Genomic DNA, 23587 nt, shown 5'->3' on the forward strand with positions numbered 1-23587 from the left:
CTAAGTAACTTTTGAATCCAGTCAAGGCAGAAAAGCAAGTTTGAATTGAATTTAGTGCGAAGTTGCTGACCACCCACCCACTAATCTTCACCTTCACTCCGCCAGAAGTGAGCGCGAAAGTCTCGGTTCGCCGGCGGAACCAGTTCTCCCCAGTGCTTTGTGTTTGCTTCGCAGCACCTGCTGCTGCTGTCCTTCTCGGCTGCCACATTCCACAGGCCACGAACGACGCAGCCCGGACAGCCGAGCATTGTCACCCCCGCGGAAAGCGAGAAGCGAGAAGCTAAAAGCGAAAAGCGAAAAGCGGAAGGCCGAAGGCCAGTTGCCTGATTCGATTCGATTCGCCCTTAATATCGATCCCGGGCACGCGCTCTGCGCTCTTTGCGCCCGAGTTCGACTTTCGCACGAGTGCGCGAACACATTCGCACTTTCGGACTCGTGGACTTTCGGACTGGGACTCGCGGTATTGCTGGCAGCGAGAGCACTCGCAGTCGTTTGTGAGCGTTCGCAGCGCCAGGTACAGCGTACAGCCAGAGCTCCAGATACTCAGCGCTCCAGGGGCTTCTTCGGCCCACTCCTCGCTCCACGCTCCCCACCAGCTGGGGAAGGCCAGGGGCTGCTGGCCAGTGGCTCTGGGCGTTCTCGCGCTCGGGCGGGAGAGAGGTGGTGGCCGAGGAGCCACAGAGCAAAGGAGTCACGGAGCAGAAAAACCCAGAGACACACACTGAGAGAACGACCGACAAGTCACTTGACTTAATCAAAACAAGCTCAATACTTTTTTTTGCTGTTCAAGTGCGAGTGCTAAAATAGAAACAGAAACAGAAACGCAACTACAAAAACCATTGAGAAACATCCAAAACAAAGTGATTTAAGTTCGAAAAGAAAAAAAAGAAAAGCGAGCCGATGCCAATAATGGATTTGTGATGCCAACTTAGCTGGGGGCCAACTTAGCATGGGCAGCGCACCTGCGCAGAATCAGTGAGAAAGGGGCCGGGAAAGTGCGCAGGAGCCCGACGAAGACGTTCGCGTTCCAAGAGCGGGGGAAGGGTTGGGGGTTGGATTAGCGTGGGAACTGCCAGGAGCAGGAGACATGGACAAGTGACAAGGGACGCGAGACATGGGACGTGGGACGGGGGACGTGGGACGTAGGACATGGAACCCGACGACTGCAGCTGACAAGTTTTCCAGGCGCAGAACGGCGGCCATAGTGGCACTCATATTTTCCGTTTCGGAGTCCGGAGAACCAGCGAGTGGGTACGACAGGACAGATACAGATAGCAGCGAGTGCTCTCGTTGCTTTCCCTCCTTTTCCTTCTATTCCCCCCCCGCTATTCCCTGCCATTCCCTTCTACCCCCGCCCATTCCGCCCATCCCGCACTCTCTTCTACTACGTTCCACAATCGAATACTACGACCACTCACACACAAGCGCACGCACTGAGTTTTCCGAGTTGACATTTTCCGTGCATAGATAGGTTTCGGGGCAGCGGCGAAAGGAAAAGCGCTGCGCTAACTTAGGCACCGCAAATCTAACGAAATCGGAGTACGAACCTCAGAGCGCAGAAATCAGAAAACAGAAATCAGAAATCCGAACCCAGAACTAAAGAGCCAAAGAACCAAAGAACCCAGAAAGCTAAAGGCTGAAACAAAAGGCCACCATTCCGAATCGCTTGCTAATGAAATTTTTTTGTGTTTTCGATTTCTTGCTGCTGCTGCCGTCGTCCGCCTGTGCAGCAAAGTGTTAAACGAATAGCCAACAAAGCAAATACAATTAACCACAACTGGAAGCACTTCAGTCCAGCCGCAGAAGCAGCTAAGTTCACACCAACCTCTCGGAGATTCCCCGCCAGGAGACAGGACAAGGAGTCAAGGAGTCAAGCAGCCAAGCAGCCAAGCAGCTGAAAGGAGTGCGAACAATGTGCGCCGCGCTGCGTCGTAATTTGTTGCTGAGGAGCCTCTGGGTCGTCCTGGCCATTGGCACCGCTCAGGTTCAGGTGAGTCACCGAGTCACCGAGTCCCCACCACACCACTCCACACCATTCCACACGACATGACAATACACCACACCACAGCACACCACAGCACACCACAACACACCACAGCAGACCATTCCACTCCACACTCGATACAATACTCGATGGAACGAAGGAGTTCCATCGGCCGAATGAGCCGAAACTCAGAACAGAAACAGAAACAGAAACTGAAACTGACAGAGAACAGTGGGCCAAAACACTGGGCCCCTACAACATGGTTTCGTTTGGGCTCAAAGCATTGATGATGACAAATTGATTTCCAAAGAGAACCTCGCATTCAAGCCAAAACAATAGCAATGCAGTGGGAAAGGGGAAGGGGAAGGCAAGTGGTGTCCTTAGTAGGTCTGTAGCAACTAGGGAATATTTTTATGGTGCTACTGCTATCCTACTGCTGCCTTTTCGACAACTTATCTCGTATGTCCCAACTTTCATCTCGAGTACAGCTGACAAAGTAGCAGTGTTCCTTCTGCGTGCAACAGCAATGCCAATCGCAACCACAGCCCACGCACACATAGGCACCGCACACTCTCGCACACTCACACACTCTCGCACACGCACACCCACAGAGAGCCAGATACACAAGCACTGTGCCGTGGTGGCCGTGGGCTAAGCAGCCGCGCAAAGTATGCTGCGAAAAATGTGCCATCGCTTAGCAGCGGCACTAAAGGATCGAGGGCTTGAAGGCGCGAAGGGGTTGGGGGAATGGGGTTTGCCTAGCTAACACACACAGGGCGCGAGTGTGCGCCAGTATTGGCTTAATTGAACCGTTTTCTTGTCGCTGGCTACTGGCCAACCGAAAGCCGAAAACCAAAATCCGGATGGCAGAGGTTAGCAGGTTCGCCTGGCATTTGGATGGCAATTTGCATGGAGGAGCAGCGGAGGTGCTACCAATTATCGTGGAACTGGAGCGCGAGGCTGGGAGATGCGTCCGTCCTTCAGTTGGGGTCTCAAACAATCCGGGCGAAAAGAATCTGTCCTGGCTCTGTCTCTGTCTCTGCCTCGGCATAATCCCCAAATGGGTCTGAGGCTGGACCTGCATTCACCACGAATCTCCTTGTTCAGCTCCATTCATCCACTGGCATAAATGCACACACACACACACACACACACACACACACACGCACACCTAGCGACAGAGCGACAGGAAGAAATGCGTTGCTAGGATATGGCTGGCTTAAGCCAAAGTGTTTTTAAATCATTTGCGAGCAGTTTCCGCCAGGCGGTAGAACTCCTCTTTGCGGCTCTTCGGGCCGACGTGCCTGACCCTAACAATTTCGCCTTACTTTCCCGTCTCTTAAATAAATCGCAGCATCTCCCTTGGCAACGAACAGAGCGAACAGTCTTGCGGGGCGAAACAAAAACCTTATAAAATCCATATTCATGTGGAGACGAACCAATTGAAAAGCAAAAGGAAGAAAAGCCAGCTCAGCAGCGGGAATCCAGGCGCCAGGAGCCAGGAGCCAGGAGCTAGGAGCCAGGACTCCAACCCAATCCCGGCCAGGGAAGCAGTTAAGCTGCTTTCTAGCGCACTGCACTCCTTTCATCGGTTGCTTTGTATGCAGCCTGCAATTTGCTTTGCTCTCCATTGGTTCATTCACTCTCCCCCTTCGCGTCTCGTCCCCGTAATTCGGCTATTCATGCTTTCATCCTTCCATGCTTTCATGCTAGACCGCTGCTGCCTGCAATTCGCGGCAGGACTATCCTGGGACCTGGTCAGACCACCCCCCACCCCCCCTGACCACCACCTCCCCGCGGGCGTCGTTGTTATCAGGGGCACGCATCGCCGTCGTCATTTTTGTGGTGGTCGTTGATTACTTGTGTCGCTGGCACCCACCATTCCCACCCCGCTTAGGACCACCACCCACCCCATCCATGCCACCCTGCACCTACCCCGGGAAAGCGATTTAATGCCCTCTACTCGGTCTCAATTTAATATTGTATCATTTTTCCTTGTGAAGAGCAAACTGCTAGCAGTTCTGGTGAGGATCCGTGTGTTTCGAGCGGTATTTCCAGAGTAGTGGTTTCCTACAAACTTGCAGCCATACATCGCCAACTGGGGGTATTTTTGTTGATAAGAATTTCTGTTTGTGTACCCTCAGCGTTGCCTCCTCAGTTCCCCGCCCGCTTCGTAGCTATCGCCTCTCTGCTTGTATTTTTTGTGCTTCTCCACTCTTTTTTTCATAAGGACATGTCTGAATCATCCAGAAAACAAAGCGGCAGGGAGGGATTTGCAGGACTGCTGGACTGCAGGATGGCAGGACAGGCTCGCACTGTGCAATATGCCCGACAATATCCCCTCGAACACTCGATGCCAACGACGTGTCCCCCCAAACCAGCCTCAAACCAGCCTCAAACCAGGCTCAAACCAGCCGCCCCTGGCAAACGGAACACGCAATCGTGGCTGCCAAACAGCCCATACAAAGTCCCTTTCTGCGGAGGAGGACGGGGCTTTCAGAGGGGGTGACAGGAGGGAGAAGCAGGGTGGCTGGCAGTCGTTGGCCATTTGATTGTCGGACAACTTTAGTTGCACACCCCTCTCTCCATCGCCATCTCCTTCTCCTCCTCCATCGGCAAAACCCCCCGATTTCGCTGGAGTCAACTGAATTAGTCAGTTCGCTGCCTGCTGACTGATAGAAGGCGGCGCAGTTTAGCTCACCCCCTCCCCCCATGAGTCACCCACTGGGAGTGGAATGGTTCAGTCGGGAATGCTATGCAGTCGCCGCAACGGAATTTCCCACAGCCGCAAAACTTTTCTGAAATGCCGGGCTTCGATCCGAAAATGCATCCATATAAAGTCTTCTGGACTGCGGCATGCACACGAGAATGTGAGTGTGAGGCGTCGAGTATTTAGGTATTTGAGCTCATCATTTCGAGCTAGAACAGCGCCTTCTCGATAAGCAGGCCAAAGTGGATAGAAATCATTGCTTCCACAGATTCCCAGATCCACAGATGCTCTCAGTGCAGGAAATGCATCTGCCTGCGGGGCTCGTCACATTGGGTTCAGTTGAGCTGCGGAGACCGCAGCTCGTGATTGGGTTAAGTTCAGGATTCAATTGGGTTTGTAGCTGGTCAGCCGTAGTAAGTCATTTGAGTAGCCAGTTGCCATTGCGACCCGATTCCATTGTCATTTGTCAGTCCCAGAGTCCTGTCCACGTCCTGTTCATCGTTCATTAGTTGTGGTATCGATGTCACACACATACGAGTATGTAAGTACATGCTTTGCTGGAGAGGATGGGGCGGTGGGTTGATACGTAGATGAGTGAGTGGTTGTAGCTGTGCAGTGACCCCAACATCCCTGATGTTCCCCGCCAGAGTCGGTCCTTCTTGTTGTCGCCCTTCGCCACTCGCCTGCTTTTGTTTCGTTCCGTTTGGTTGCCTTGGCTTGGCTTGGCTTGGCTTTTATTTTGGCTCGGATCGGATCGGATCGAAGGTTTAGGGTAACGTAGTGTGCTCGCTTTGTCCTCCCCCTCGTGGCACTCGCCCACTCCTGAATCCAGTTACAAAGCATTTACGCTCCAATGCTTTTTTTCGATTATGCATTTCGCTCATTTTCATTTCACCATTGGCAAAGGCTCGGACATAGTGAGCTAAGCAACTCGGCAGCCAGGACTTTGGCTAATGTGTTCATTGTCTGTGGCTCAGTTGGCGTGCCAGAGTTGCAGGAATTAGGGTTAAGTGCTCCTGCCCAGCAGTGCTGTTCTGTGTTCTGTGTCTGAGCCCTTGGGGCCCCTAAAATCGCACTGCACCTTCGGCTCGAGTGGCAAACATAAATGGGCTGTGATGCCGGGCCAGCGTGGGTCAACAACCATAATCCAACAAGGTGACGACTTTGCAGCCCTGCTGATAAGACTGATAATGATGATGAAGACGATGACGACGACGACGAATCACAATAGAGCAAATGATCCAGAACAAATGACAGCTCAGCCTCCACAAAAGGAAATGAAAGAAACCCAAATGAGTGGAAGTGGGGGTCAAACTAATATAAAAGTATCGCTACCGGTCAAAAACATGCCGAATAAATGTGCATTAGCTTACACACCTTAGTGTGCGAGTATATTTGAGGAACTGAGGCATTGAGTGGCACCGATTCAGCATAAGTTAATCCTTCTCCTGTGCTGCCACAGCTTTCTGCTCTCAGCTCTAAATACATTACAGACCTAGGCGTCAAGTCCTCCTTGGCCTTCTTATTTGCACTGCCAGCAAAGCTGAACAACACTATAGTTCACCCTCTCATAAGCTGGTGTCCCGGCAAAAGGGAGGCGGAAGCCATCGGGAAAACGAAGCCAGCGAGAATCGGAGGAGCTCCTTCGCCTCCTTCGCCTCCTTCGCCGCCACTCCGCATTTGCGGAGCACGTCTTTGGCACAGCCGTGCGGTAATGTTTTATACATTTGTATTGCAAACATTTACGAGGGGGAAAACTTCGCAAGTGTGGACGCGAGGGGCGGAGGGGCGGAGGGGCGCAGGGAGGAGTGTGGCAGGTGCTTGAATTTGTGATTTCGCTGAAGGAGGGAGGGAGAAGGTCTTTTCCTTACTTTTTCGTTGCTTGCTCTACTGTTCTACTGCTATTGTCGTGGTTCCAGCTGCTGGTGATGAACGGTGAACGGTGGATGGTGAATGGCTGGGAGGGATGTGTTCGGTGGGTTAGTGGGTGGGAGGAAAATGGAAAATGGAAGGTGGAAGGTGTCGCCCGCCAGCCGCTCAATAGTTCGTTGCTGATTTCATTTGAATGGCACAAATGGCACTTTCCAAATCGAACAGCCAGCTCCCCCAACCCCAACCCCAAGCCCCTCTGGCTTACAGTTCCCAGTTCTCGAGCGGAATTGGGTTAGGTCTGCAATCCCGATTCGCTGCCAAACGAAAGGGAGTACGAGTAAAGCCTGCCTGAGTCGGGTTGACTTGGCTTGTTCCACTCGAGTGCCTTGGGCAAAGCTGCTTTCGGGCAAGGCTTCAGAAAGAGGCAGGAGGCAGGTTGCTGGAAGCCAACAAGACGCTGTGCATCATTCTGCACGATGGCGTGATTAGCAATGAGCATCGAGTGGCTTCCTTGAGCAGGCGATTGAGTTTTGTAGCTTATGCTGCGTCGCTCCTCCTGCGGATTTTTCGCATTTCTCGCATTTTTCGTGCTCTTGACTCCTTGTTGAATTCCATTCAACATTCAATTGCGGCCACCGCATGGAGTGCCAAAAAGACCAGTTTGTCTTGGGTAAATTTAGCATGCGTCGAAAAAAGTGCCAACCTTATATAGTTTATATAGTTTATATAGCTGTATAGCTTATATAGCTCCTATAGCATATAGTTATGACCCAATTAATTCTAAAGCCACATCAGGTGCTCAGGTGCTCAGGTGCAAGGCGGGTCACATATTTGTGCTGGCTTTTCAAATGATTTTTCACTGCGTTCTTCTGACCCACTGCTCGTATTTTCCTCTTTTGATGCTTTTCATTTGTCGACTCGACATAAAAATACAGAAATACACAAATCCACAAATCCACAAATACAGAAATACAGAAATACATAAATGCACAAATACAGAAACAGTGAAATTCTGAAATGCGAAAACCGAAATGTTTATTTGAAATATGCGCCAGGAAATACATTTGCAGCAGAGTCCGCTCGCTTTTCCACTGCCCCATTGCCCCTTTGCAGCAACAGCAACAGCAACAGCAACAGCAACAGCAACAGCCACAGCAACAGCAACAACATTTCATTTTGCTGCCTTTTTGTGCGGCTCGGAAAATCCAATTTTATTTGCATTTTCATTAACAGCAAATAATAAAACGGAAATATGATTTTTATGCCATTGCCATGATGGCGAGCGCAGAAAAGCTGGCTTGCCCCTGCCACGCCCTCCCTCCGCCCGGGCCAACGCCCACTTCCAAGCCATTACAGCGTGCATTTCCGCTTTCTGGCCTTCTGCTCTGCTCCTCCTGCTGCTCCTGCTCCTTCTGCTCCTGCCGCCCACTTCCTCCCATCTCCATCCCCATTCCTGACTGCGCTTGTTCGTGCTGGGTGATTATAAGCAATTTGTGTTATAAATTCGCAATATTGCATTTTCGGCTCTGTTTTTCCTGCTGCGCCTCCACTTTCCCCTTTCCATCCCCTCCGTGTTTGCCCACCTGAAGAACTTAAAATGTGATCTGCCCACCTGCCCACCTGCTACTCCTCTTCTCTGGCCGGTTCCTCGATTGGATTACTTTTCAATTGGCAGCACTCTTTTCGCTTCCTTGGAGCATGCCCTGTTGGAATCATTTAATCACGCTGCCCTGCGCGAAATTGCATTTGACCGGATTTTCAGCTAAGAAAAAAAAAACGAATGCGAGAGTCGTGGTCAAATATAGTCAAGTCGTTAACTTTGCAGCTTGACTGCATGGAGTGCAGAGTGCTTTCAGGTTGATAAGTTCCCATGCCGAGGCTTATTAACGATTCATTTTGCATAGATTCGCCGGTGTTCTTATTAAAGAAGAGCGTCCTCTCTCCGCCTTCCACTCTCAGTGGATGTTCGATGCATCATTGGTTCTTCGTGTATTTCACTTTTATCTGACAGCCCTCAAGAGCTCCATGAAGACTTTCCCATCGCCGTTGGTGGCTTTAGTCCCATTTCATTCGATTTCCCGCATTTCCACTGTCAGTCGAAGCTTTTCGGGCGAAGGCTGCCCAACTGCGATGGGCGCTGAATTGGGGAGGCAAACAATGAATGCAAATCAAAGGGCAAACTTCGAAAAGTCACCCGTCGGCCACTTCGGCTGACACCGTAATGCATCCGCACCTTCTTCCATTCCATTCCTCCTCTGGCCCAGTAGTCCTGTAGTCCTTGGCTGGCCTGTTCCTGTCTTGTTCCTGGTTCATGTCCTGGCGAATTCCCCGAATCCCATTGGCCTATCAGCACGCAGTCAGCGGCATTCTGCGGCATTCAGCGGCATTCAGCGGCATTCAGCGGCAGTCACAGATGGAAGACGGGGTGCTCCGTTGTCAAGCGACATCACCAGTGTCTATCTCGCAATATGTGCGACGCAAAGTGTGCTATTAAATTTAATTTTATTCGCACATTCATTCAAAAAAAAAGAGGAACAGTTTGGCCCCCGCAAAGTGTTTTCGGGGGAAACGGGAAATGGGAAATGAAGTCAGAGGCCGCCGCCGTTTGTTGCAAAAATGGATGCGATGTCAGATTTTATGACTGCGTTTGCAGATAATGAAATTTATCTGCCGCGACAGCCCCACAAGGATGAGCGAGCAGGACGTTCAGGGAAGGACGAGCAGGACGAACGAAATGGTGGGGCAAATAGGCTGGCTGGCTGGTCGATAATCAATCGGCAAATCATTCATTCAGTCAGCCAGTGGAAGGAGGCAGGAGGAGAATCCGGTTGAGAAAGGATAATTCAGATAAATACGCTCGGTAATGCCAGCACGATTGGAGCTTAGATTCTTCTGCCATCAGAAGGTTGAAGCTCAAATGATGTCAGTTGGACAGACAAATCTGGAGTTGCGAGTATTTCATTTGCATTTCCCTTTCCACTCTAAGAGTCTTAAGAGCAGCTGAGTTTAAACCAGGCCTAGCAGCGGCCCAAATAAATCGATGGAAGGCGGCTTCTGGTCCGAGAATTATCCTTTGGCGGGGCTCGAAGGAACCACACCACACTGCATGCCAGTGCAGTGGCATGCAGCCGCAGAATGCGCTCCGCTTCCCAGCCTCTTCCCCATGCCGCTGGCGCCACTGGTGCCACTGGTGCCTCCTCCGTCTGGCACGTTCCAATGTGGAATGGAAAGGGGGGGACACTGAATGGATCCGGAGGAGTGCTCGTCGTAGACCAGGGTGTCTTGGTGCTTCAGGAGGGTGAGGGTGAGACAACGCACATTGTTTCCCCGCTTGGCCTCGTCTCACTTAATAAAATAATGCTGTATGTGCTGTGGCGCATAATGGCCGCCCCACACACACACACACACACACATACACACAGCTGCAGTGGCGTTGGCGTCTATATTAAATTCATATGCGCCCCAAATGGCCGCAGCAGCAGCAGCAGCAGGCGGCTAATGGTTTGTGCCGTGGCATGTGCCGCTTAAATACTTCGAGTGCCTCTGCACTCTGCACTCTGCACTCTGCACTCTGCACCGAGGAGCGGGATCGATGTGGAGGCGACACAGAAGAGTTCCGCGGACAAAGAGGGCAGAGCAATGACTCTTCTGGGAGAACTCATGGGTGCTGGACACTTGGGTTCAAGCCTTCAAGCGTTCAAGCGTTCAAGCGCTGATTTGTGCGATTTATTGATTAGTGGCGGATTAGCACACGACGCGACTTGTCAGTGTATCGATAGCTGGCGCACCCGAAAGCCGCAAGTACTCGAATGTAGTCGAATGTGGTAGAATGTCTTCATCGATGCCTCGTCGCAGCGCTTTATGAACTGTTGGAGCGCTTAATTTGCTGATGTACCGCACCACACTTGACCCACAGACACAGACACAGACACAGACTGGCGAGCTGACTCACTTTTGTTATTACGCTCGAGTGTGTGCAATCCGGAGCGGAGCTTATGGCCTGAGACGCGTGTGGCCAGCCAAGCAGCAAACGAGTAAACTGAGTGGAAAAGACATCTAGTGGGGAGTGGGCAGTGGGCAGTAAGGAGAGGATTGTGGTTAAAGGTTGGGAATTATACATTTATAAAGGGGACCAATATTACGGACTTCGTCTGCGGGTGACTCGAGAGGTCGCATTCGCATTCGCATTCGTTTTCGATTTTGTTCTGAAGCCGCTCGAAAGTCGGGCTCGGGCGATTCAAATGCTCAAGTGTTCAAGTGTTCAAGTGTTCAAGTGTACAGGCCCCTGGCAGCTGCCAGAAAAACGTTCGTGTCGTAAATAAATCGTGGTAGTGGGTAGAATGGGATGGGCTGGGCTGGGATAGCTCCCCGCTGCGCACAAAAGTGTGCTACAAAATAGTTAAAGCGAGTGAGAGTGCGAGTGCGAGTGCGAGTGCGGAAGGATGCAAATCATCCCAACGCAAATAAAACTGTATTGATATTGAGTCAGCCCTTTGCTCCAGCTCCCCCTTCACCCTTTTACCCCCAATGTCACACTGCGGGCGGGTAAAAAATATTTCATCGCAGGCAAGCCCTTCACCCTAGTAGTGCTAGTGCATATGTATGTGTATATGTAAGTGTGCGTATGGGTGGTGGGTGGCGAGGAGTGAGTGTGTGTGAGCCTAGTTTTCGCACAGCGAAAAGAGGAAACTTGTGTGTTGGGGCTGAAGATGAAATAGGACCCTCGAAGCGCGCTCATGAACACCGTGATTGAGTGGCGCCTGCATCTGTTGTGATTTTGCGGTTGACAGTCGAGTTAATTTGCCCCTCTCCCATTTGCCCATCCTGTCCAGCCTTATATGCATATCTATCCGAAGGGGAGGAGGGGTGTCAATCGCACTTAAATAACTCTTCTCAATGATACGGAAAATGAAGTGGTTAGGCCTGAGTGCCGGACAAAGGTCTGGCCGCAGCTTCGGCAGCTTTTGTTGCCAACTGTACCCGATTCTTGGGATGAACTGGGACAGGGACAGGGACAGGGACAGGGATACATTCTCAGTGGTTTCATTTCCGATTATGAACCATTCATAGTACAGGGTACCGAAACGTATCAGTATCAAGTGCTTCTCAAGTGCCAACGTACAGCACTAAGCACTGAGCACTGAAGGGACACATCTATAACCTCTGAGTGGCTATCGATCTGACCTGACCCCAAGTGGAAGGCCGAAGGAAGGGCAGCCAGATACCAGCAAAGCCAGAGCCCTAGCACCGATACCAAACACGCCGATCCCCAATAAAGCCCAGAACCCAAGAACCCGATAACCGAAAGCCTTGTGCATGTGCGTGTGTGTGCAGTGTGGTGTGTGTTGTGTCGGCAAAAAGTGTTTTTAATTTACATTTTAGCCCGATTCCGCATTTTGATGCTGTCATTCCGAGCAGTTGCCTAGTTTTTTCGAGTGTCTTTGGCGGGTGTTTGCTCCTTGTCCGCCACGATTTCGAAAGTGGATTTAGTGTACATATTCCCTGTACTTTCGGCCACAATCTGGGCATTGCACCTGGGATTAAGGATGGCCAACTTTGGGTTTATAATTAAAATGAGTTCCTTTCCTTTCCCATTTGCAATCCGCGTTTGAGCGAAAAGTTTCTGCGTCCAATGGTCTCGAAAACGAGGAGCCACAACTGAATCTGCGAGTGACTGCGAATGGAAATGAATGCTCGACCTTGTGCTGGCCCGCGAAACACAGTGGGTGGTTGCTGGTGGGTGGTGGGATGTGAGTGGGAGGTGGGGGGTGGGGGGTGGAATGGGGCCATTGTGCCGTGGTGCAACAAAACTATTGTCTGTTTCTGCGTGGGCGGGTGTGGAAATAAAAGCGGCAGCGCCTTGGGCGCAGCGCAACTTTCTCAAGAGCTCCAAATGCTCGAGCTTAATCTGCGCGCTCTCTCTCTCTCTCTCTCTCTGTCTCTCTCCCGCTTTTCTCAGTCTCTCTTTCTCGCTCGCTCTCTGACATCCCCTCTCGCTCGCTCGCTTTCTCGCTGTGCTCTCGTTCCCTGCGCTCCGCAGTGTTTGTTCAACTTTTGGCCTTGTTGGGGGAACACATTTTCGGCAGCCTTTTAGCGCGGCAGCAGCTGTGGGGGGACTTGCCACCATGGCCCCCGTTTTGTGGTAGGTTCTCGATGCCGGCGGCAGATTTCACCACGCTTCTCGCATGTGTCGAGCTGCCTGTGGCAGAAAGAGGGGGTGGTGGTTAGGTGGGGGTTGTTGCCTGTTGGCCAGGAGGCGGGTAGGTGGGAGGCGGGGAGGCGGGCAGTGGTGCGAGGACAACATCGTTTGCTGCTCGTCTATTTTACACAAATTATTTTGAATTTATTTCGGTTTACCTGTCCCCCCGCTGTTTACGCCACTCCCCCAGGCCAGGCCAGGCCAGGCCACGCCCCGCGCCAGCCGCCCCTCTCCGCCTGCTTTTGTGTGTAGTATACTTTTCTGGGCCACAGAAAACAGAAAAGGCTCAAGAAGCAGCAGAAACCAATTTGAAGCTTTCATTCAAGACGCAACTGAGCGGGAGAGATGGTTAAAGGGTGTTTGTGTGCGGTGGGTGGTTGGGTGGTTGTGTGGCTGAGTGGCTGAGTGGTTCTGCTGTTTAGCTTGCCTCTGGCTCTTTTGCATTGTGACGACAGCAGGCAAACTCCCTTGGAAGCACCAGCATTCGCCGCACGACTTTGAAATACGCTCCATATTAACTTTGATATCCTTTTAATTTGTTGTCCTCCCATCAGTTTCAACGCCCCACCCCCTGCCCCATTCTCTCCCCCCGCCCTCCTCTAGGCGCTGATGAATGGAACAGTGAACTTTTCCATTCCGGACCACCCAACCGACCCCTTCAACCGTCGACTTGTAGGTTAGCAGGGTTTCGCCGTATTAATTGGAGAATTGTTTGCTAAGGTTTTGCTCGTGTCTGTAACAGTGATGGGGATAGGGGTTGGGGGGAATTAGAGGTGTGTGTGGGTAAGTGTGTGTGGATACTCTGGATACTAAGTGCAATGAAACTGAAGCTCGGAGCGGGGTATTTCCTTTTCAGATAGGATAGGCATCCATCCACTTGGGGTGTCTGATGCAAAGTAGTTAAGCCGAACAAATTCCTCCCCCAAAAAAAAAAAATAAAAAAAAAGGAAGGAAAACGAAAAACCCCAGAGAAGCTAACAGAAATATGGAGCAGAGTGGAATATCGATTTTACCTTATCGACACCGAAACATGGCGCCTTGAAATATGCAATGCAGAAGTGGGAAACTCAGGCGAAGGAGCCGAAGTACGAAGGATGTGGCGCAGCGCAGGATGTGTGGAGCTCGTGCGAGTGGAGCAACAACCACAAGTACACACAAAAACAACAACAGATACGTGTCAGAAAAACGCACACTGGTGGGTGCTTAGCTGAGCGAAGGGGCACGGGGGTAAACTAACGACTATGATAATGGGGACAAAGCATCAACGGAAAATACCCTTGGAAATGAGCGCGGGGAAGCTCATCACAAAGATCGCAATGCAGGGTGCTGGATTTGCTTCATATATAGTTGCAACACAATTGAAAGATATACGAAGATATACGAGCCACGTCTTTCATTAGGCAAATGAAGGCACTGGAAATAAATCAGTCTTGTTTCTCTCCTTGGTGCAAAGCAGGCCGATTAGCTCTCTTTCAACATTCAAAAGAGTGCTCGGCCTTAGTGGCAGCAGTTAGACCTGAAGACAGGAGATGGAGGCCAAAGGGAAACGACAAAATGCCAAAATAAATGACACTGCGACAAAGTAAACTTCCCGCTTTCCGCTTTCCGCCCCATTGCCACCCATTGCCGCCCATCAGCCCACCCAGAAATGTGAAAACAAGAAGCAGAGCGCGGGGGGAGAAGCAGGGAAGAAGGAAATTACGTGCTGGATTCCCTGGTTTTTGGTCCTTTCTATATATACTCTTTAGAATGATTTTGAGTTGCTGCTCTCGGGCGGGTTTTTATGCTATTTTTGCGTTATTTGTGGATTTGAAGTAATGCAGACTTTACGGATTACAACAAGAACAATGGAATACGAGGCAGCAGCAGCATTATGACGAGATAGAGGCGAACAACAATAGAAAATCCCAAGAAAGCCTTTCGAGATGCCTAATGAATGAGCAGAGTCCGGGCACAGACAGAGGCAAGGGAAGGAGGGCTTCTCGCCTATCGGATACCCGTTACTCAGCTAGCGAGAATGCAAAGGGGTGAAGTTTATAAAATAAACTCAAATAACATTTTGCATGCCCGCCTATTCTAGTAGTAATGAGTGCAAGTAGTGCTGATTTCCGCTGCTCCGATCCATTCCGATTAAGATCCAACTGCTGGCAAGGAATAGATGTACGAGTATTCTTTTATGAGAGAGATCACAGTGGTAGATGGCTGGCTCAGGACTAGCGCCGTTCCAATTCCTTCCTTCAAAGTGTCCAAAGCCAGTATGGGCTTGTTACCGCTCCACCCAACCCCACTACCCATCTGCCCATCTACCAATGGAACCGCCCCACTAGCTCGCCGCAACTAACTGTGCTGCCCCAATCCTGCCACCTCCGACCCTCGGCAGGAGTCACTAAAAATTCTATCAATTAAAGTTAATTGCACTAATTTCGGGCATTTCCCCGTTCTCAGTTGCCCATTCTCAGTTTTTCCATTTTGGTTCACTTTGCCGTTTCGTTTTTTCTGCAGAATATGCAGAAATTTTTGGGGAAGATTGGGGAACTGGAGTCGCTGTTTCAGTGGCAAAACAAAATGGCGTCAAGGTGGCAAAAGCACAAGAGGTCATTGCTGGCAAAGAGGAGGTGGCGAACGCGGCTGGAAAAGTTTCTGTTTAGTTTTTTCCCTGCCCGAAAATGAAGCTCGTTTGCTTCATGAAAATGAAGTTTGTTTTTCCCACTCTCGCCCCGTTGTTGATTGTGCACAAAATGAGGGGTCGTGCCAAATGGGAAACTGCAGGGGTTTTGGGGGGGGCAGAGATCTCCGCTTGGACCAAACGTTGGGGCTTAGTGACAGTGGAGGTCCATTCAAAGCTGTGAGTGCTGATAAAAGGGAGCAATTTTAATTTGTTTTCCGCACACAAAGGTGCGGAAAGGAAAACGGATCAGTGAAAAGGTGAAAATCACTCGTATGGGTACTGAAATGCATTTGAAGATAGGTCAGAAAATTGCCAACACTTCTCGCCTTTATGAAAGTATATCCGTTTATATATATATAGATGTAAAATTCGAAATATTCAAAATTGGGCGAAATTGGTATCTGACCAGTTCGTACTCTCAATAATCAAATCATTGGTGTGAAATAAAATCAGTGAATGAAAGATTTGTATATCGATAAAGCGGCTTATTCCCCTCCAGTTGCTGCACATTACGCTGCCAGGGCTTGTGTCCTCATTAACCCATTGATGCACTTAATGCACCTAAATCACCTAATGCACTGCCCATGGCAACCCATCAGCAACGCGCATCACGTATACGCATCCTGGTGGGAATCGATATACATACGTATTAGGTTTTCCGCTCATTGTCGCTAATTCTCTGGAAAACAGGCTAAGGGAGATGCTGCTTCAAATTTTAACTGCGTGTCTATTATGTCTATGTGTGCATGCCCGTATGTGTGCGCCGCCAACACCTAGCCGTCTTTTCTAGCCGTCTTTTTTAGCCAAATTGCGCATACGCCCCGTGTTTCACGTATGCGCTCGCTTCTCGCTTCTGTTCGTAATTTATGCACCGCCGTTACGCCCCTCGCTCATTTTCCACTGCAGCTTCGAATGAACAGATTCATTGACTCCGCGCCGGCAAAAAATATAAGAGGAAAAGCGCAGATCCAGATAATGAGAAAAATGCTACAAGAAAGCACAGCGAAGCAGTGAATTTCGCAATACTCGTACGTCTTCAACAGAGTGGTAAGTTGGTAGGGGAGGTGGGCGGCAAACGGTTATGAACCTTTCCTGTATATCCTACATAATTGCGCATTAAGTTATGACTTTTCTCTGGTGAGTTAGGGCCTGCGATTCCTTTCGACGACATAAGACGACGCTTATAATTTTCCCAACCGAGCTGCAAGATTTTTGGATTTCAGACACCAGCCGATTTTTCGCGAGCCAAGCCAGCAAGGAATAGGTAGTCTTCCGATTGCGATTCACCAATAAATGCTTTGAATTTAATTGTTTTCCTCTTGCTGAAAATAAATAACTAACGATATTATAGGAAAATAGTTAAAATTATATAAATTTAAAATCTCTGTCAAGCACTCCTGCAGCAGACGAAATCCCGATTTTTCTGCAGGCAAACAACATTTTTCACAGTAAAATTGCTAAAGTTCTTGACTTTAGACACCAGGCGCGCAGAAAGAATAGCACGTGCAAAACAATCAGCTGATCAGTTAAATTGGCGCTTAGATAGAGATGCCCGCGTGCCTCTTCATTTCGGCACGACTCCATGTAATGCAAGGGACTTTCGTGCCTATCGTGCTAAAATCGTGACACGAACACAAGAACAACGTGGTCGCTCATCACTGCTCTGCACTCAGATCCCAAGTAACGGTTCCGCTGCTCTCCTATTGGTCGAATGAGATCAAAGGGCAGCCATTTTAAAAAGGGGCAGCCATCGTGAATAAGGGCGGCCATCATTATTAGGATCAGCTGTTTCAATTGATTTCAAACTGCCAGCTGCTGCTTGCTGCTGATTCTGTTCGCCTGGTATCTGGGACCCCAAAAAGTGTCAATTTGACTGGGAAAAATGATGCCGGGTCGGAAATTTTGTGCGAGATTTGTGAATTCTCGCTAGCTTAGTACCAGGCGAACATTAATTTGCGTAGGGGGCAGGCTGACATGATCGTTGCCTGCTGACTGGAAAAAAGTATGGGCGGCCATTTTGAAAAAACGAACAGTTTCCTCTCCATCGTTGGCTTCCCATTGGTCAAATGGCGACTGGCGAGATCGAAAGGGCAGCCATTTTGAAAAGGGCGGCCATCATGAAAAAGGGCGGCCATTAAAGCAATCAGCTGTTTTGGTTAAATGTGAGCTGCCAGCTGTCACTTGCTACTGTTTCTGTTTGCCTGGTATTTGAATCTCAAAAACTTCGCAGTTTGGCCGGCAGAAATGTTGCGGCATCGTAAATGTAAAATGTAAAATGTAGAATGTGGAAGCGCTTATCGTTTTCTGCCCGAAAGTATGGTGAACTTTATTTTTATTTCTTTAAAACTTATACAGCTAATACAGAAAAGAAGAAAAGTCTTATATACATAAATAATGCAGGGAATTTGTATATCAGTGGAACCATTTCAACATTTATAGAGAATTTTATTCTCGTCTTAAATGGGCTCGCATCATATTTCTGAAAAGAAACGTAGATTTAATAGTTTTGTGGAAATACAAGATTTTATAAATTAAAGTCTGTAAATAAATCAATTAGATCAATATATATATATAATAAATAATCCTACTTTTCGCGGTAACTGTAAGCGCTTGATATTTGGAATTGTATACAAATTGAATTAAATAGTTTTGCCACGGGCACTCAGTGCCCCCGCAATTTGTAGTCGAGATTAAATTGTTGTTAGCCAGCATTTTATTTCTGCGTAGCTGGTACCGACCTGTAAGCTCATTAATGTGGCGTAAATTTAGTTGACTGTTTTGCTGATTCAGCGTAAATTTGTCGGTTAACTCTGCTGCGCATTGATTTGCCATTTCACGTATTGAGATTTATGGTTTTGGATTTTTCGCTGTGCGATAATTGAGCGGATTGAGCGGTATAGTGCTAAAAGTGTGTTAGTGGGTGACAGACAGAGTTCTCGGTAATCAAGTGGGTTTTGCACCTAAATTTCCTGCAGTTCAACCCACAAACTGAATTTCATGCATAATTCCCAAACTTTCATATCCATTACCTACATTATCGTAATGATTATCGTATCCATAGCATCTTAGGACACTTAATGCACTGCACCGCCATTTCCCTGACAATTTTCCAGCTTTTTTCCAATGTAGTGCACACAAAATCGAAATCGAAATCGATGAGACGAAGTGGAAAAAAGTGGGTGGCAGAGGCAGAGGCAGAGACAGGTGGTGGCAGGTGCACTTGCAGCAAATCGACAAATAATGAACCCCACAAGTTAGACATTTCAAGTGGCCGAAGTACAATGTAGTCAAAGGAAATTCCCTGCTGTAGTTAGCCACGGTTCGAATGCCTTGATTAACTAGATATGGCATAAGCCTATATACGAGTACACCTATGGGTATCTAGGGTATCTAGGCAGGAGCACCCAGGTCCTCCCAAAAACACTGCTAAAGTGACCCAAATTCTGTGGGTGTGCAGAGAGCGAGAAATGGAAATAGGAAAAAAGGGAATCGTTTCGTTTTTCGAGAGACTCAAACATTATGCAAAGAATATGCAGACGCAAAACGAATAACGAATCACATCGGAGTGGGGACTTGAGTAATTTCATTTCGGGCCAAATGTTGTATAAGCGAAGTAGTCCTGCAGGAGAAGGAGGAGTCCTAAATCAATTAGGTGGGCTGGGCGGTGAGGGGAGTGGCCAGATGCAGTGGCCGATAGCAGCACAAACAGCACAAATTTAAATCGAAAACGCCGTTGCAGGAATGATGAATTGCTGGGAATGTGCTACAGTCTACTACAGTTTCTGCTTCTGCTGCTGCTGCTGGTGCCAAAATATGCGACTTGTTTGATGCTTTCAGAAGTTCTTCTGCTTTTTAGCATATTAAAACTAACTACAAACGTTTTAGCCATCCTCATTGTGCTCAGCGGAATGTATTGCTACTTTCTGCTTGCTCCGCACCCACAGTGCCAACTGAGCTGATGACGTCGATGAGCATTTGCCGGCACTCAAATAAGGTTGAGTTGCGTTGCGTTGAGATGAGTTGGGCCTAAGTTCGGATGCCTTCCGCTACTGGTGCGAAGCACCTGCAAATGTAATTAAAATCGCTTTCAGCAGCATCAATTAGAAAGTACAGTGCACACACACGTGCACGGATGCGAAAAAGGAAAAGTTGTCTTTCAAAAATTGTGTTGCATACTTGCTGGCACTATTCACAAAATTAATTTCAATTTGCGTTGCGAGTGTGTGGGTAAATGCGGGTGAGTGAGTGCTGTCAAAGCTTCCGATTTACCTGCTGCAGCCAGAGAGAGAAAGAGAGAGTGGGAAAGAGATAGGGAAGGAAGTGATAGAGTCAAGATGAAGTGAAATGAACAAATGTTTTTTGCGTTTTGCTGGCTGCACAAAGTTTTGGCCAAAAGGTTTCGTTTCGAGTTTCTGTCCTTGCCTCTTTCGATCTGCATTCGGCTGTGTGTGTGACTGTGTGTGGGTGTGTGTGGGTGTGTGGGAGAGTGGGGGCACACGCACACGTATGTATGCCTGGGCACATCTACTCACTTGGGCACGTTTCAACTTTTCGGGCTGCAAGCGGAAAATACGGAAAATACGGAAAATACGGAAAATACGGAAAATACTCCCCTCTGGAAGAGACCACCCACCCTCGCCCCACTCTCTCGGTCTCTGAGTCACCAAAAACAGCAACAACAAGTTTTTTTGACACTCATAATTGAGCCACAAACAAACGTAAAGCGGGGGAACACACACAAACAAGGGGGCGAGAAGATAAAAAGCACGGAGAAAGGTAAATGGCAAAAGGCGAAAATGCACAGGGACAGCAGCGACAGCAGAGAACGTAGAAAAGCCATAAATAATAGCCTCGCCTCTGTGTGAGTGTGTTCGTGTGTTTGTGTGTTTGCTTGTTTGTGTGTGTTCTGCAATGGCTTAGAACGAAAGAAAAGCGATTCCATTTTGCCAACTTTGACTTACTCCAAGCGACACGCTACTTAGGTGGCCCCAAAAACACCCCTCCCCCTCTGGCTGCCAAAGGCACTGACTTGTGGCTATTTTTCACAACTTGCTCTTGCTCTTGCTCTTGTTTTCCCCGCTTTCCCATCTGCACTGGCAACGTGTTTGGGTGGCATCACAAACACTGCCCAATCCTCCGCTTGCCCATGTGGTCCGTGGTCCGTGGTCCGAAAATTTAGCATGCAAAGCATAATTTGAATAACCTGCCTACACTGCGGCCCATTACTGTAAGGCCGAGTACCGAATACCGAATACCTAGTACCGAATACCGAATGACATACCGAACAACAATCCAGAACCAAGGATGAAACTGCCCAAAAAGTTTCCTTCGATTAAAACATCCTTCGGTCCAAACGGAACGCAATGTGATTATATCAAAGTTCGGGAAAGGGCCATTTGGACCTCCATCGCCTGTCGCCTGTCGCCGATTGCCGAGAACAAAAATGGAAAATGGACTACAGGCGGGATACAAATTGTGCGTTTTGTTTTGCATTAAAACGATGTTTGTCTCCAAGTGGCATTAGTCACAACAGCGCAATTTTCTTTTTACTTCGTCGCCACCGCCGCCGCCGCCGCCGCTTTTCCGACGTTATGCTTTTCCTCCTCATTTTTCCCTCGCTTTCGCGGAGCGCGAGCTCCTCCAACTTGGCCCGCTCTCAAGTGACCCGCTCGGCCAAATTAAAATGTCATAAATTTGAGTTAATTACGGTCGAGTAAACATTTGCATTATTGTGTTCCGTCTTCGGTTCGCTCTTCCTGCTCTATGGCCATTATAGCAATCCCCTGAGCTATTTAGATTGCCTTGCTCTTGTATGTATCTTTGTATCTTTTACTTCTCGCCGCTTTCCGCTCCCAAATGTACTATGTACTTTTGATCGCAGTATCGAAGCAGGTACGTGCTGGGAATGAATTTTTTCATGGGAACTTTGGTTACCAAGAACCATTTCCCATTCTTACAGTCAACTGTGTGCAATCGAAGATCTTGCTGCCCTCCTGCGGTGAACTGCAATTACTTTGCAGGTTTGACTCACCGCCAGTTAATCAATGGCTTTTCACTATTTTCCACATTCGCAGACTCCATTTTCCTGCCCAGTGCCCGACTGGGCGTGATTTTCCGCTCCTTTCGGCCGGGCAGCAAGCAAAACCCTCGCAAAACCCCCACTCATGCGTGCATTTGATTACAATTTGTCGCCCTTTCAGCTTGTTCCGGAAAAATGACAGATCTGAAGGGGGTTCCATCCTGATTGCCTTTCACCAGATTGCCTTTTGCGCCAAGAGGAAGTGAAGCGACGGCAGCAGACGGAAGCTGCAACAGATTTGCTCCGTGGGCGCAGCGTTTTGGCTCGGTCACTTGGCACCTGGTCGGTCGCAGGACAGGACAGGACAGCCCTTTTAGCACCTCCCAATTAAAATCCGGGTGCTGCTGCAATTTCCCTTGCTCGCCAGTCGCTTTTGCGGCTTCTGATTGCCACAGCCACGGATTACTTTCTTCATGCGCCTCCGAAATTGTCCATGTCGTTCAGAACGCTCATTTCAAACGTTTCCGCGATTGCGGTTGCAATTTGTGGGTCGAAGTCAGTATTCGACTAGAATAGAACTCAGGGTCACGCTGCCAGAACGTCTCTCGTTTTGAAGTCCAATCTATCTGTAGAAGTTCCCTCACATGTAGATATCACATAACCCCGCACAGCTGCTGCTGCATATAAACATGTTTTTAAAGCGTTTTCCGGTCCTTGACCCGGGAACACGTGGGTTAAGCTCCGATTTGTGGATAGAGGATAGTGGAAAGTGGAAAGAGGAAAGTGGAAAGAGGATATTCCGCATAATTGGCGCAGGACATGCGCTACTTTTATGCACATTTTCCCACCGGGGATTCCGCTTCAGCCCGAGCACTCTATTGCTGCTACAAATGTGTCTCTGTGCTTGCACACTGCGTTGCCATGGCTAGCGACATTATTATTGAGCCCCTCCCCTCGGAAAAGCCACTCCCCTTGCCACGCACTGCCGTTGTAGGTGCTGCACAACCAACACAACACAACACAACATCGGGGCAGCAACAACAAGTGCAGTTCACAGTCGGGCCAAGCCAAACATAATCTGCATAAACAAACACACTCGCACTCCTCGAAGGGGCGTTTCCCAGCCCAAAATCTGTGCGTGTGTGGGTGTGGGTGTGTTTGGTTGCTTTTGGTTGAATTATTAGATTGCCTGGAAAACTAGATGACCCACCTCCAACCCCGCCAGCTCCAACATGCCCTCACTTGCAAAACGGGCAAACAAAAGCTGATCCCAAGCTCCGTTGGCGCCTTCTTGCCAACTTAATTACTTTTGAAATAGTTGAGCGCACGCAAACACAGCACATCTCATCACTTTCGACTCGACTGGCAAGCGAAGGACAAGGAAATTCATGGAAAGGGGCAGGGGGGAGCAATGCATATTTCAGCTGCCTGGCAACCGGAAGTAGGATTTCCTTTCCTTCGATACAAGAGGCCCAGAGGCAGTAACAGAGGCAGCCGTTCTTATTAATGAAGTTTTCAAGGCTCTGTGCAATGCGATGGCAAACTCGCGGGGCTTCTGATCAATATGTACGAGTATATCTACAGCAGCTTTTTTCTCCAGCAGTCGAGGCGAGTCAGTTTGATCAATTACGCTTATAGCGATTCCAACATGCATTTAGGATGGATTTTCAAAAGAAACCCCAAACGAGGAAAGATCTAGCACCCCCATCTTTGAAATAGGTTGGTATGCTGCGGCATTTGTTAGTTTGCCCCACCTTGAAGGGAAGCGCGAGAAACAAATTGAAACAAAGCCCCGATTTTAGCCATCTCAAAGGAGAAGCCCAGATCTGAGAAACTTCCATTGTTGCCTGCTCGTAATTAGAGAGTGAAAATCTCTCGCGTTGAGTGCAATCAGCGCAGGCATTGTCTGCAAACTCGCTGCAGGACCTCATTCATTTGACTTCCTATCGTTGGGAATTGTCCTTTTGAGGATATACTCGTACACAGAATAAGATTCCTTGATATCCCTAAAAGCAGAGACTTTGGGCGAACATCCTGGCAAATAGGAGCAGTATCTACTGAAAGAAGGTCCTTTTCAGAGCATCTTTTCCACATTCGGGCTGTGACTGTTGTTCCTCGCACTTTGGCCACAATGG

At 49.0% G+C, this 23587-nt stretch overlaps 1 protein-coding gene across 13 annotated transcripts in view; it reads left to right on the forward strand.

Annotated features, from left to right (window-relative positions):
• Nucleotides 1–426: 426 nt before the first annotated feature.
• Nucleotides 427–23587, forward strand: part of LOC120455751 (amyloid-beta-like protein) — a 41211-nt gene continuing 18050 nt past the window's right edge. For 10 of the 13 annotated variants that reach the window (XM_039642175.2, XM_039642180.2, XM_039642181.2 and 7 more), the window contains exons 1-2: nucleotides 428–514; nucleotides 1731–1990. In XM_039642175.2, the coding sequence (XP_039498109.1) occupies nucleotides 1913–1990 (78 nt within the window). In that variant the 5' untranslated portion in view covers nucleotides 428–514; nucleotides 1731–1912. Of the gene's footprint in view, nucleotides 515–1730; nucleotides 1991–23587 lie in introns of all 13 variants that reach the window. The other 3 variants (XM_039642177.2, XM_039642176.2, XM_039642182.2) reach the window with 1 other exon arrangement.

This window comes from Drosophila santomea, chromosome X, assembly GCF_016746245.2.
Source record: "Drosophila santomea strain STO CAGO 1482 chromosome X, Prin_Dsan_1.1, whole genome shotgun sequence".
Lineage (NCBI taxonomy): Eukaryota > Metazoa > Arthropoda > Insecta > Diptera > Drosophilidae > Drosophila > Drosophila santomea.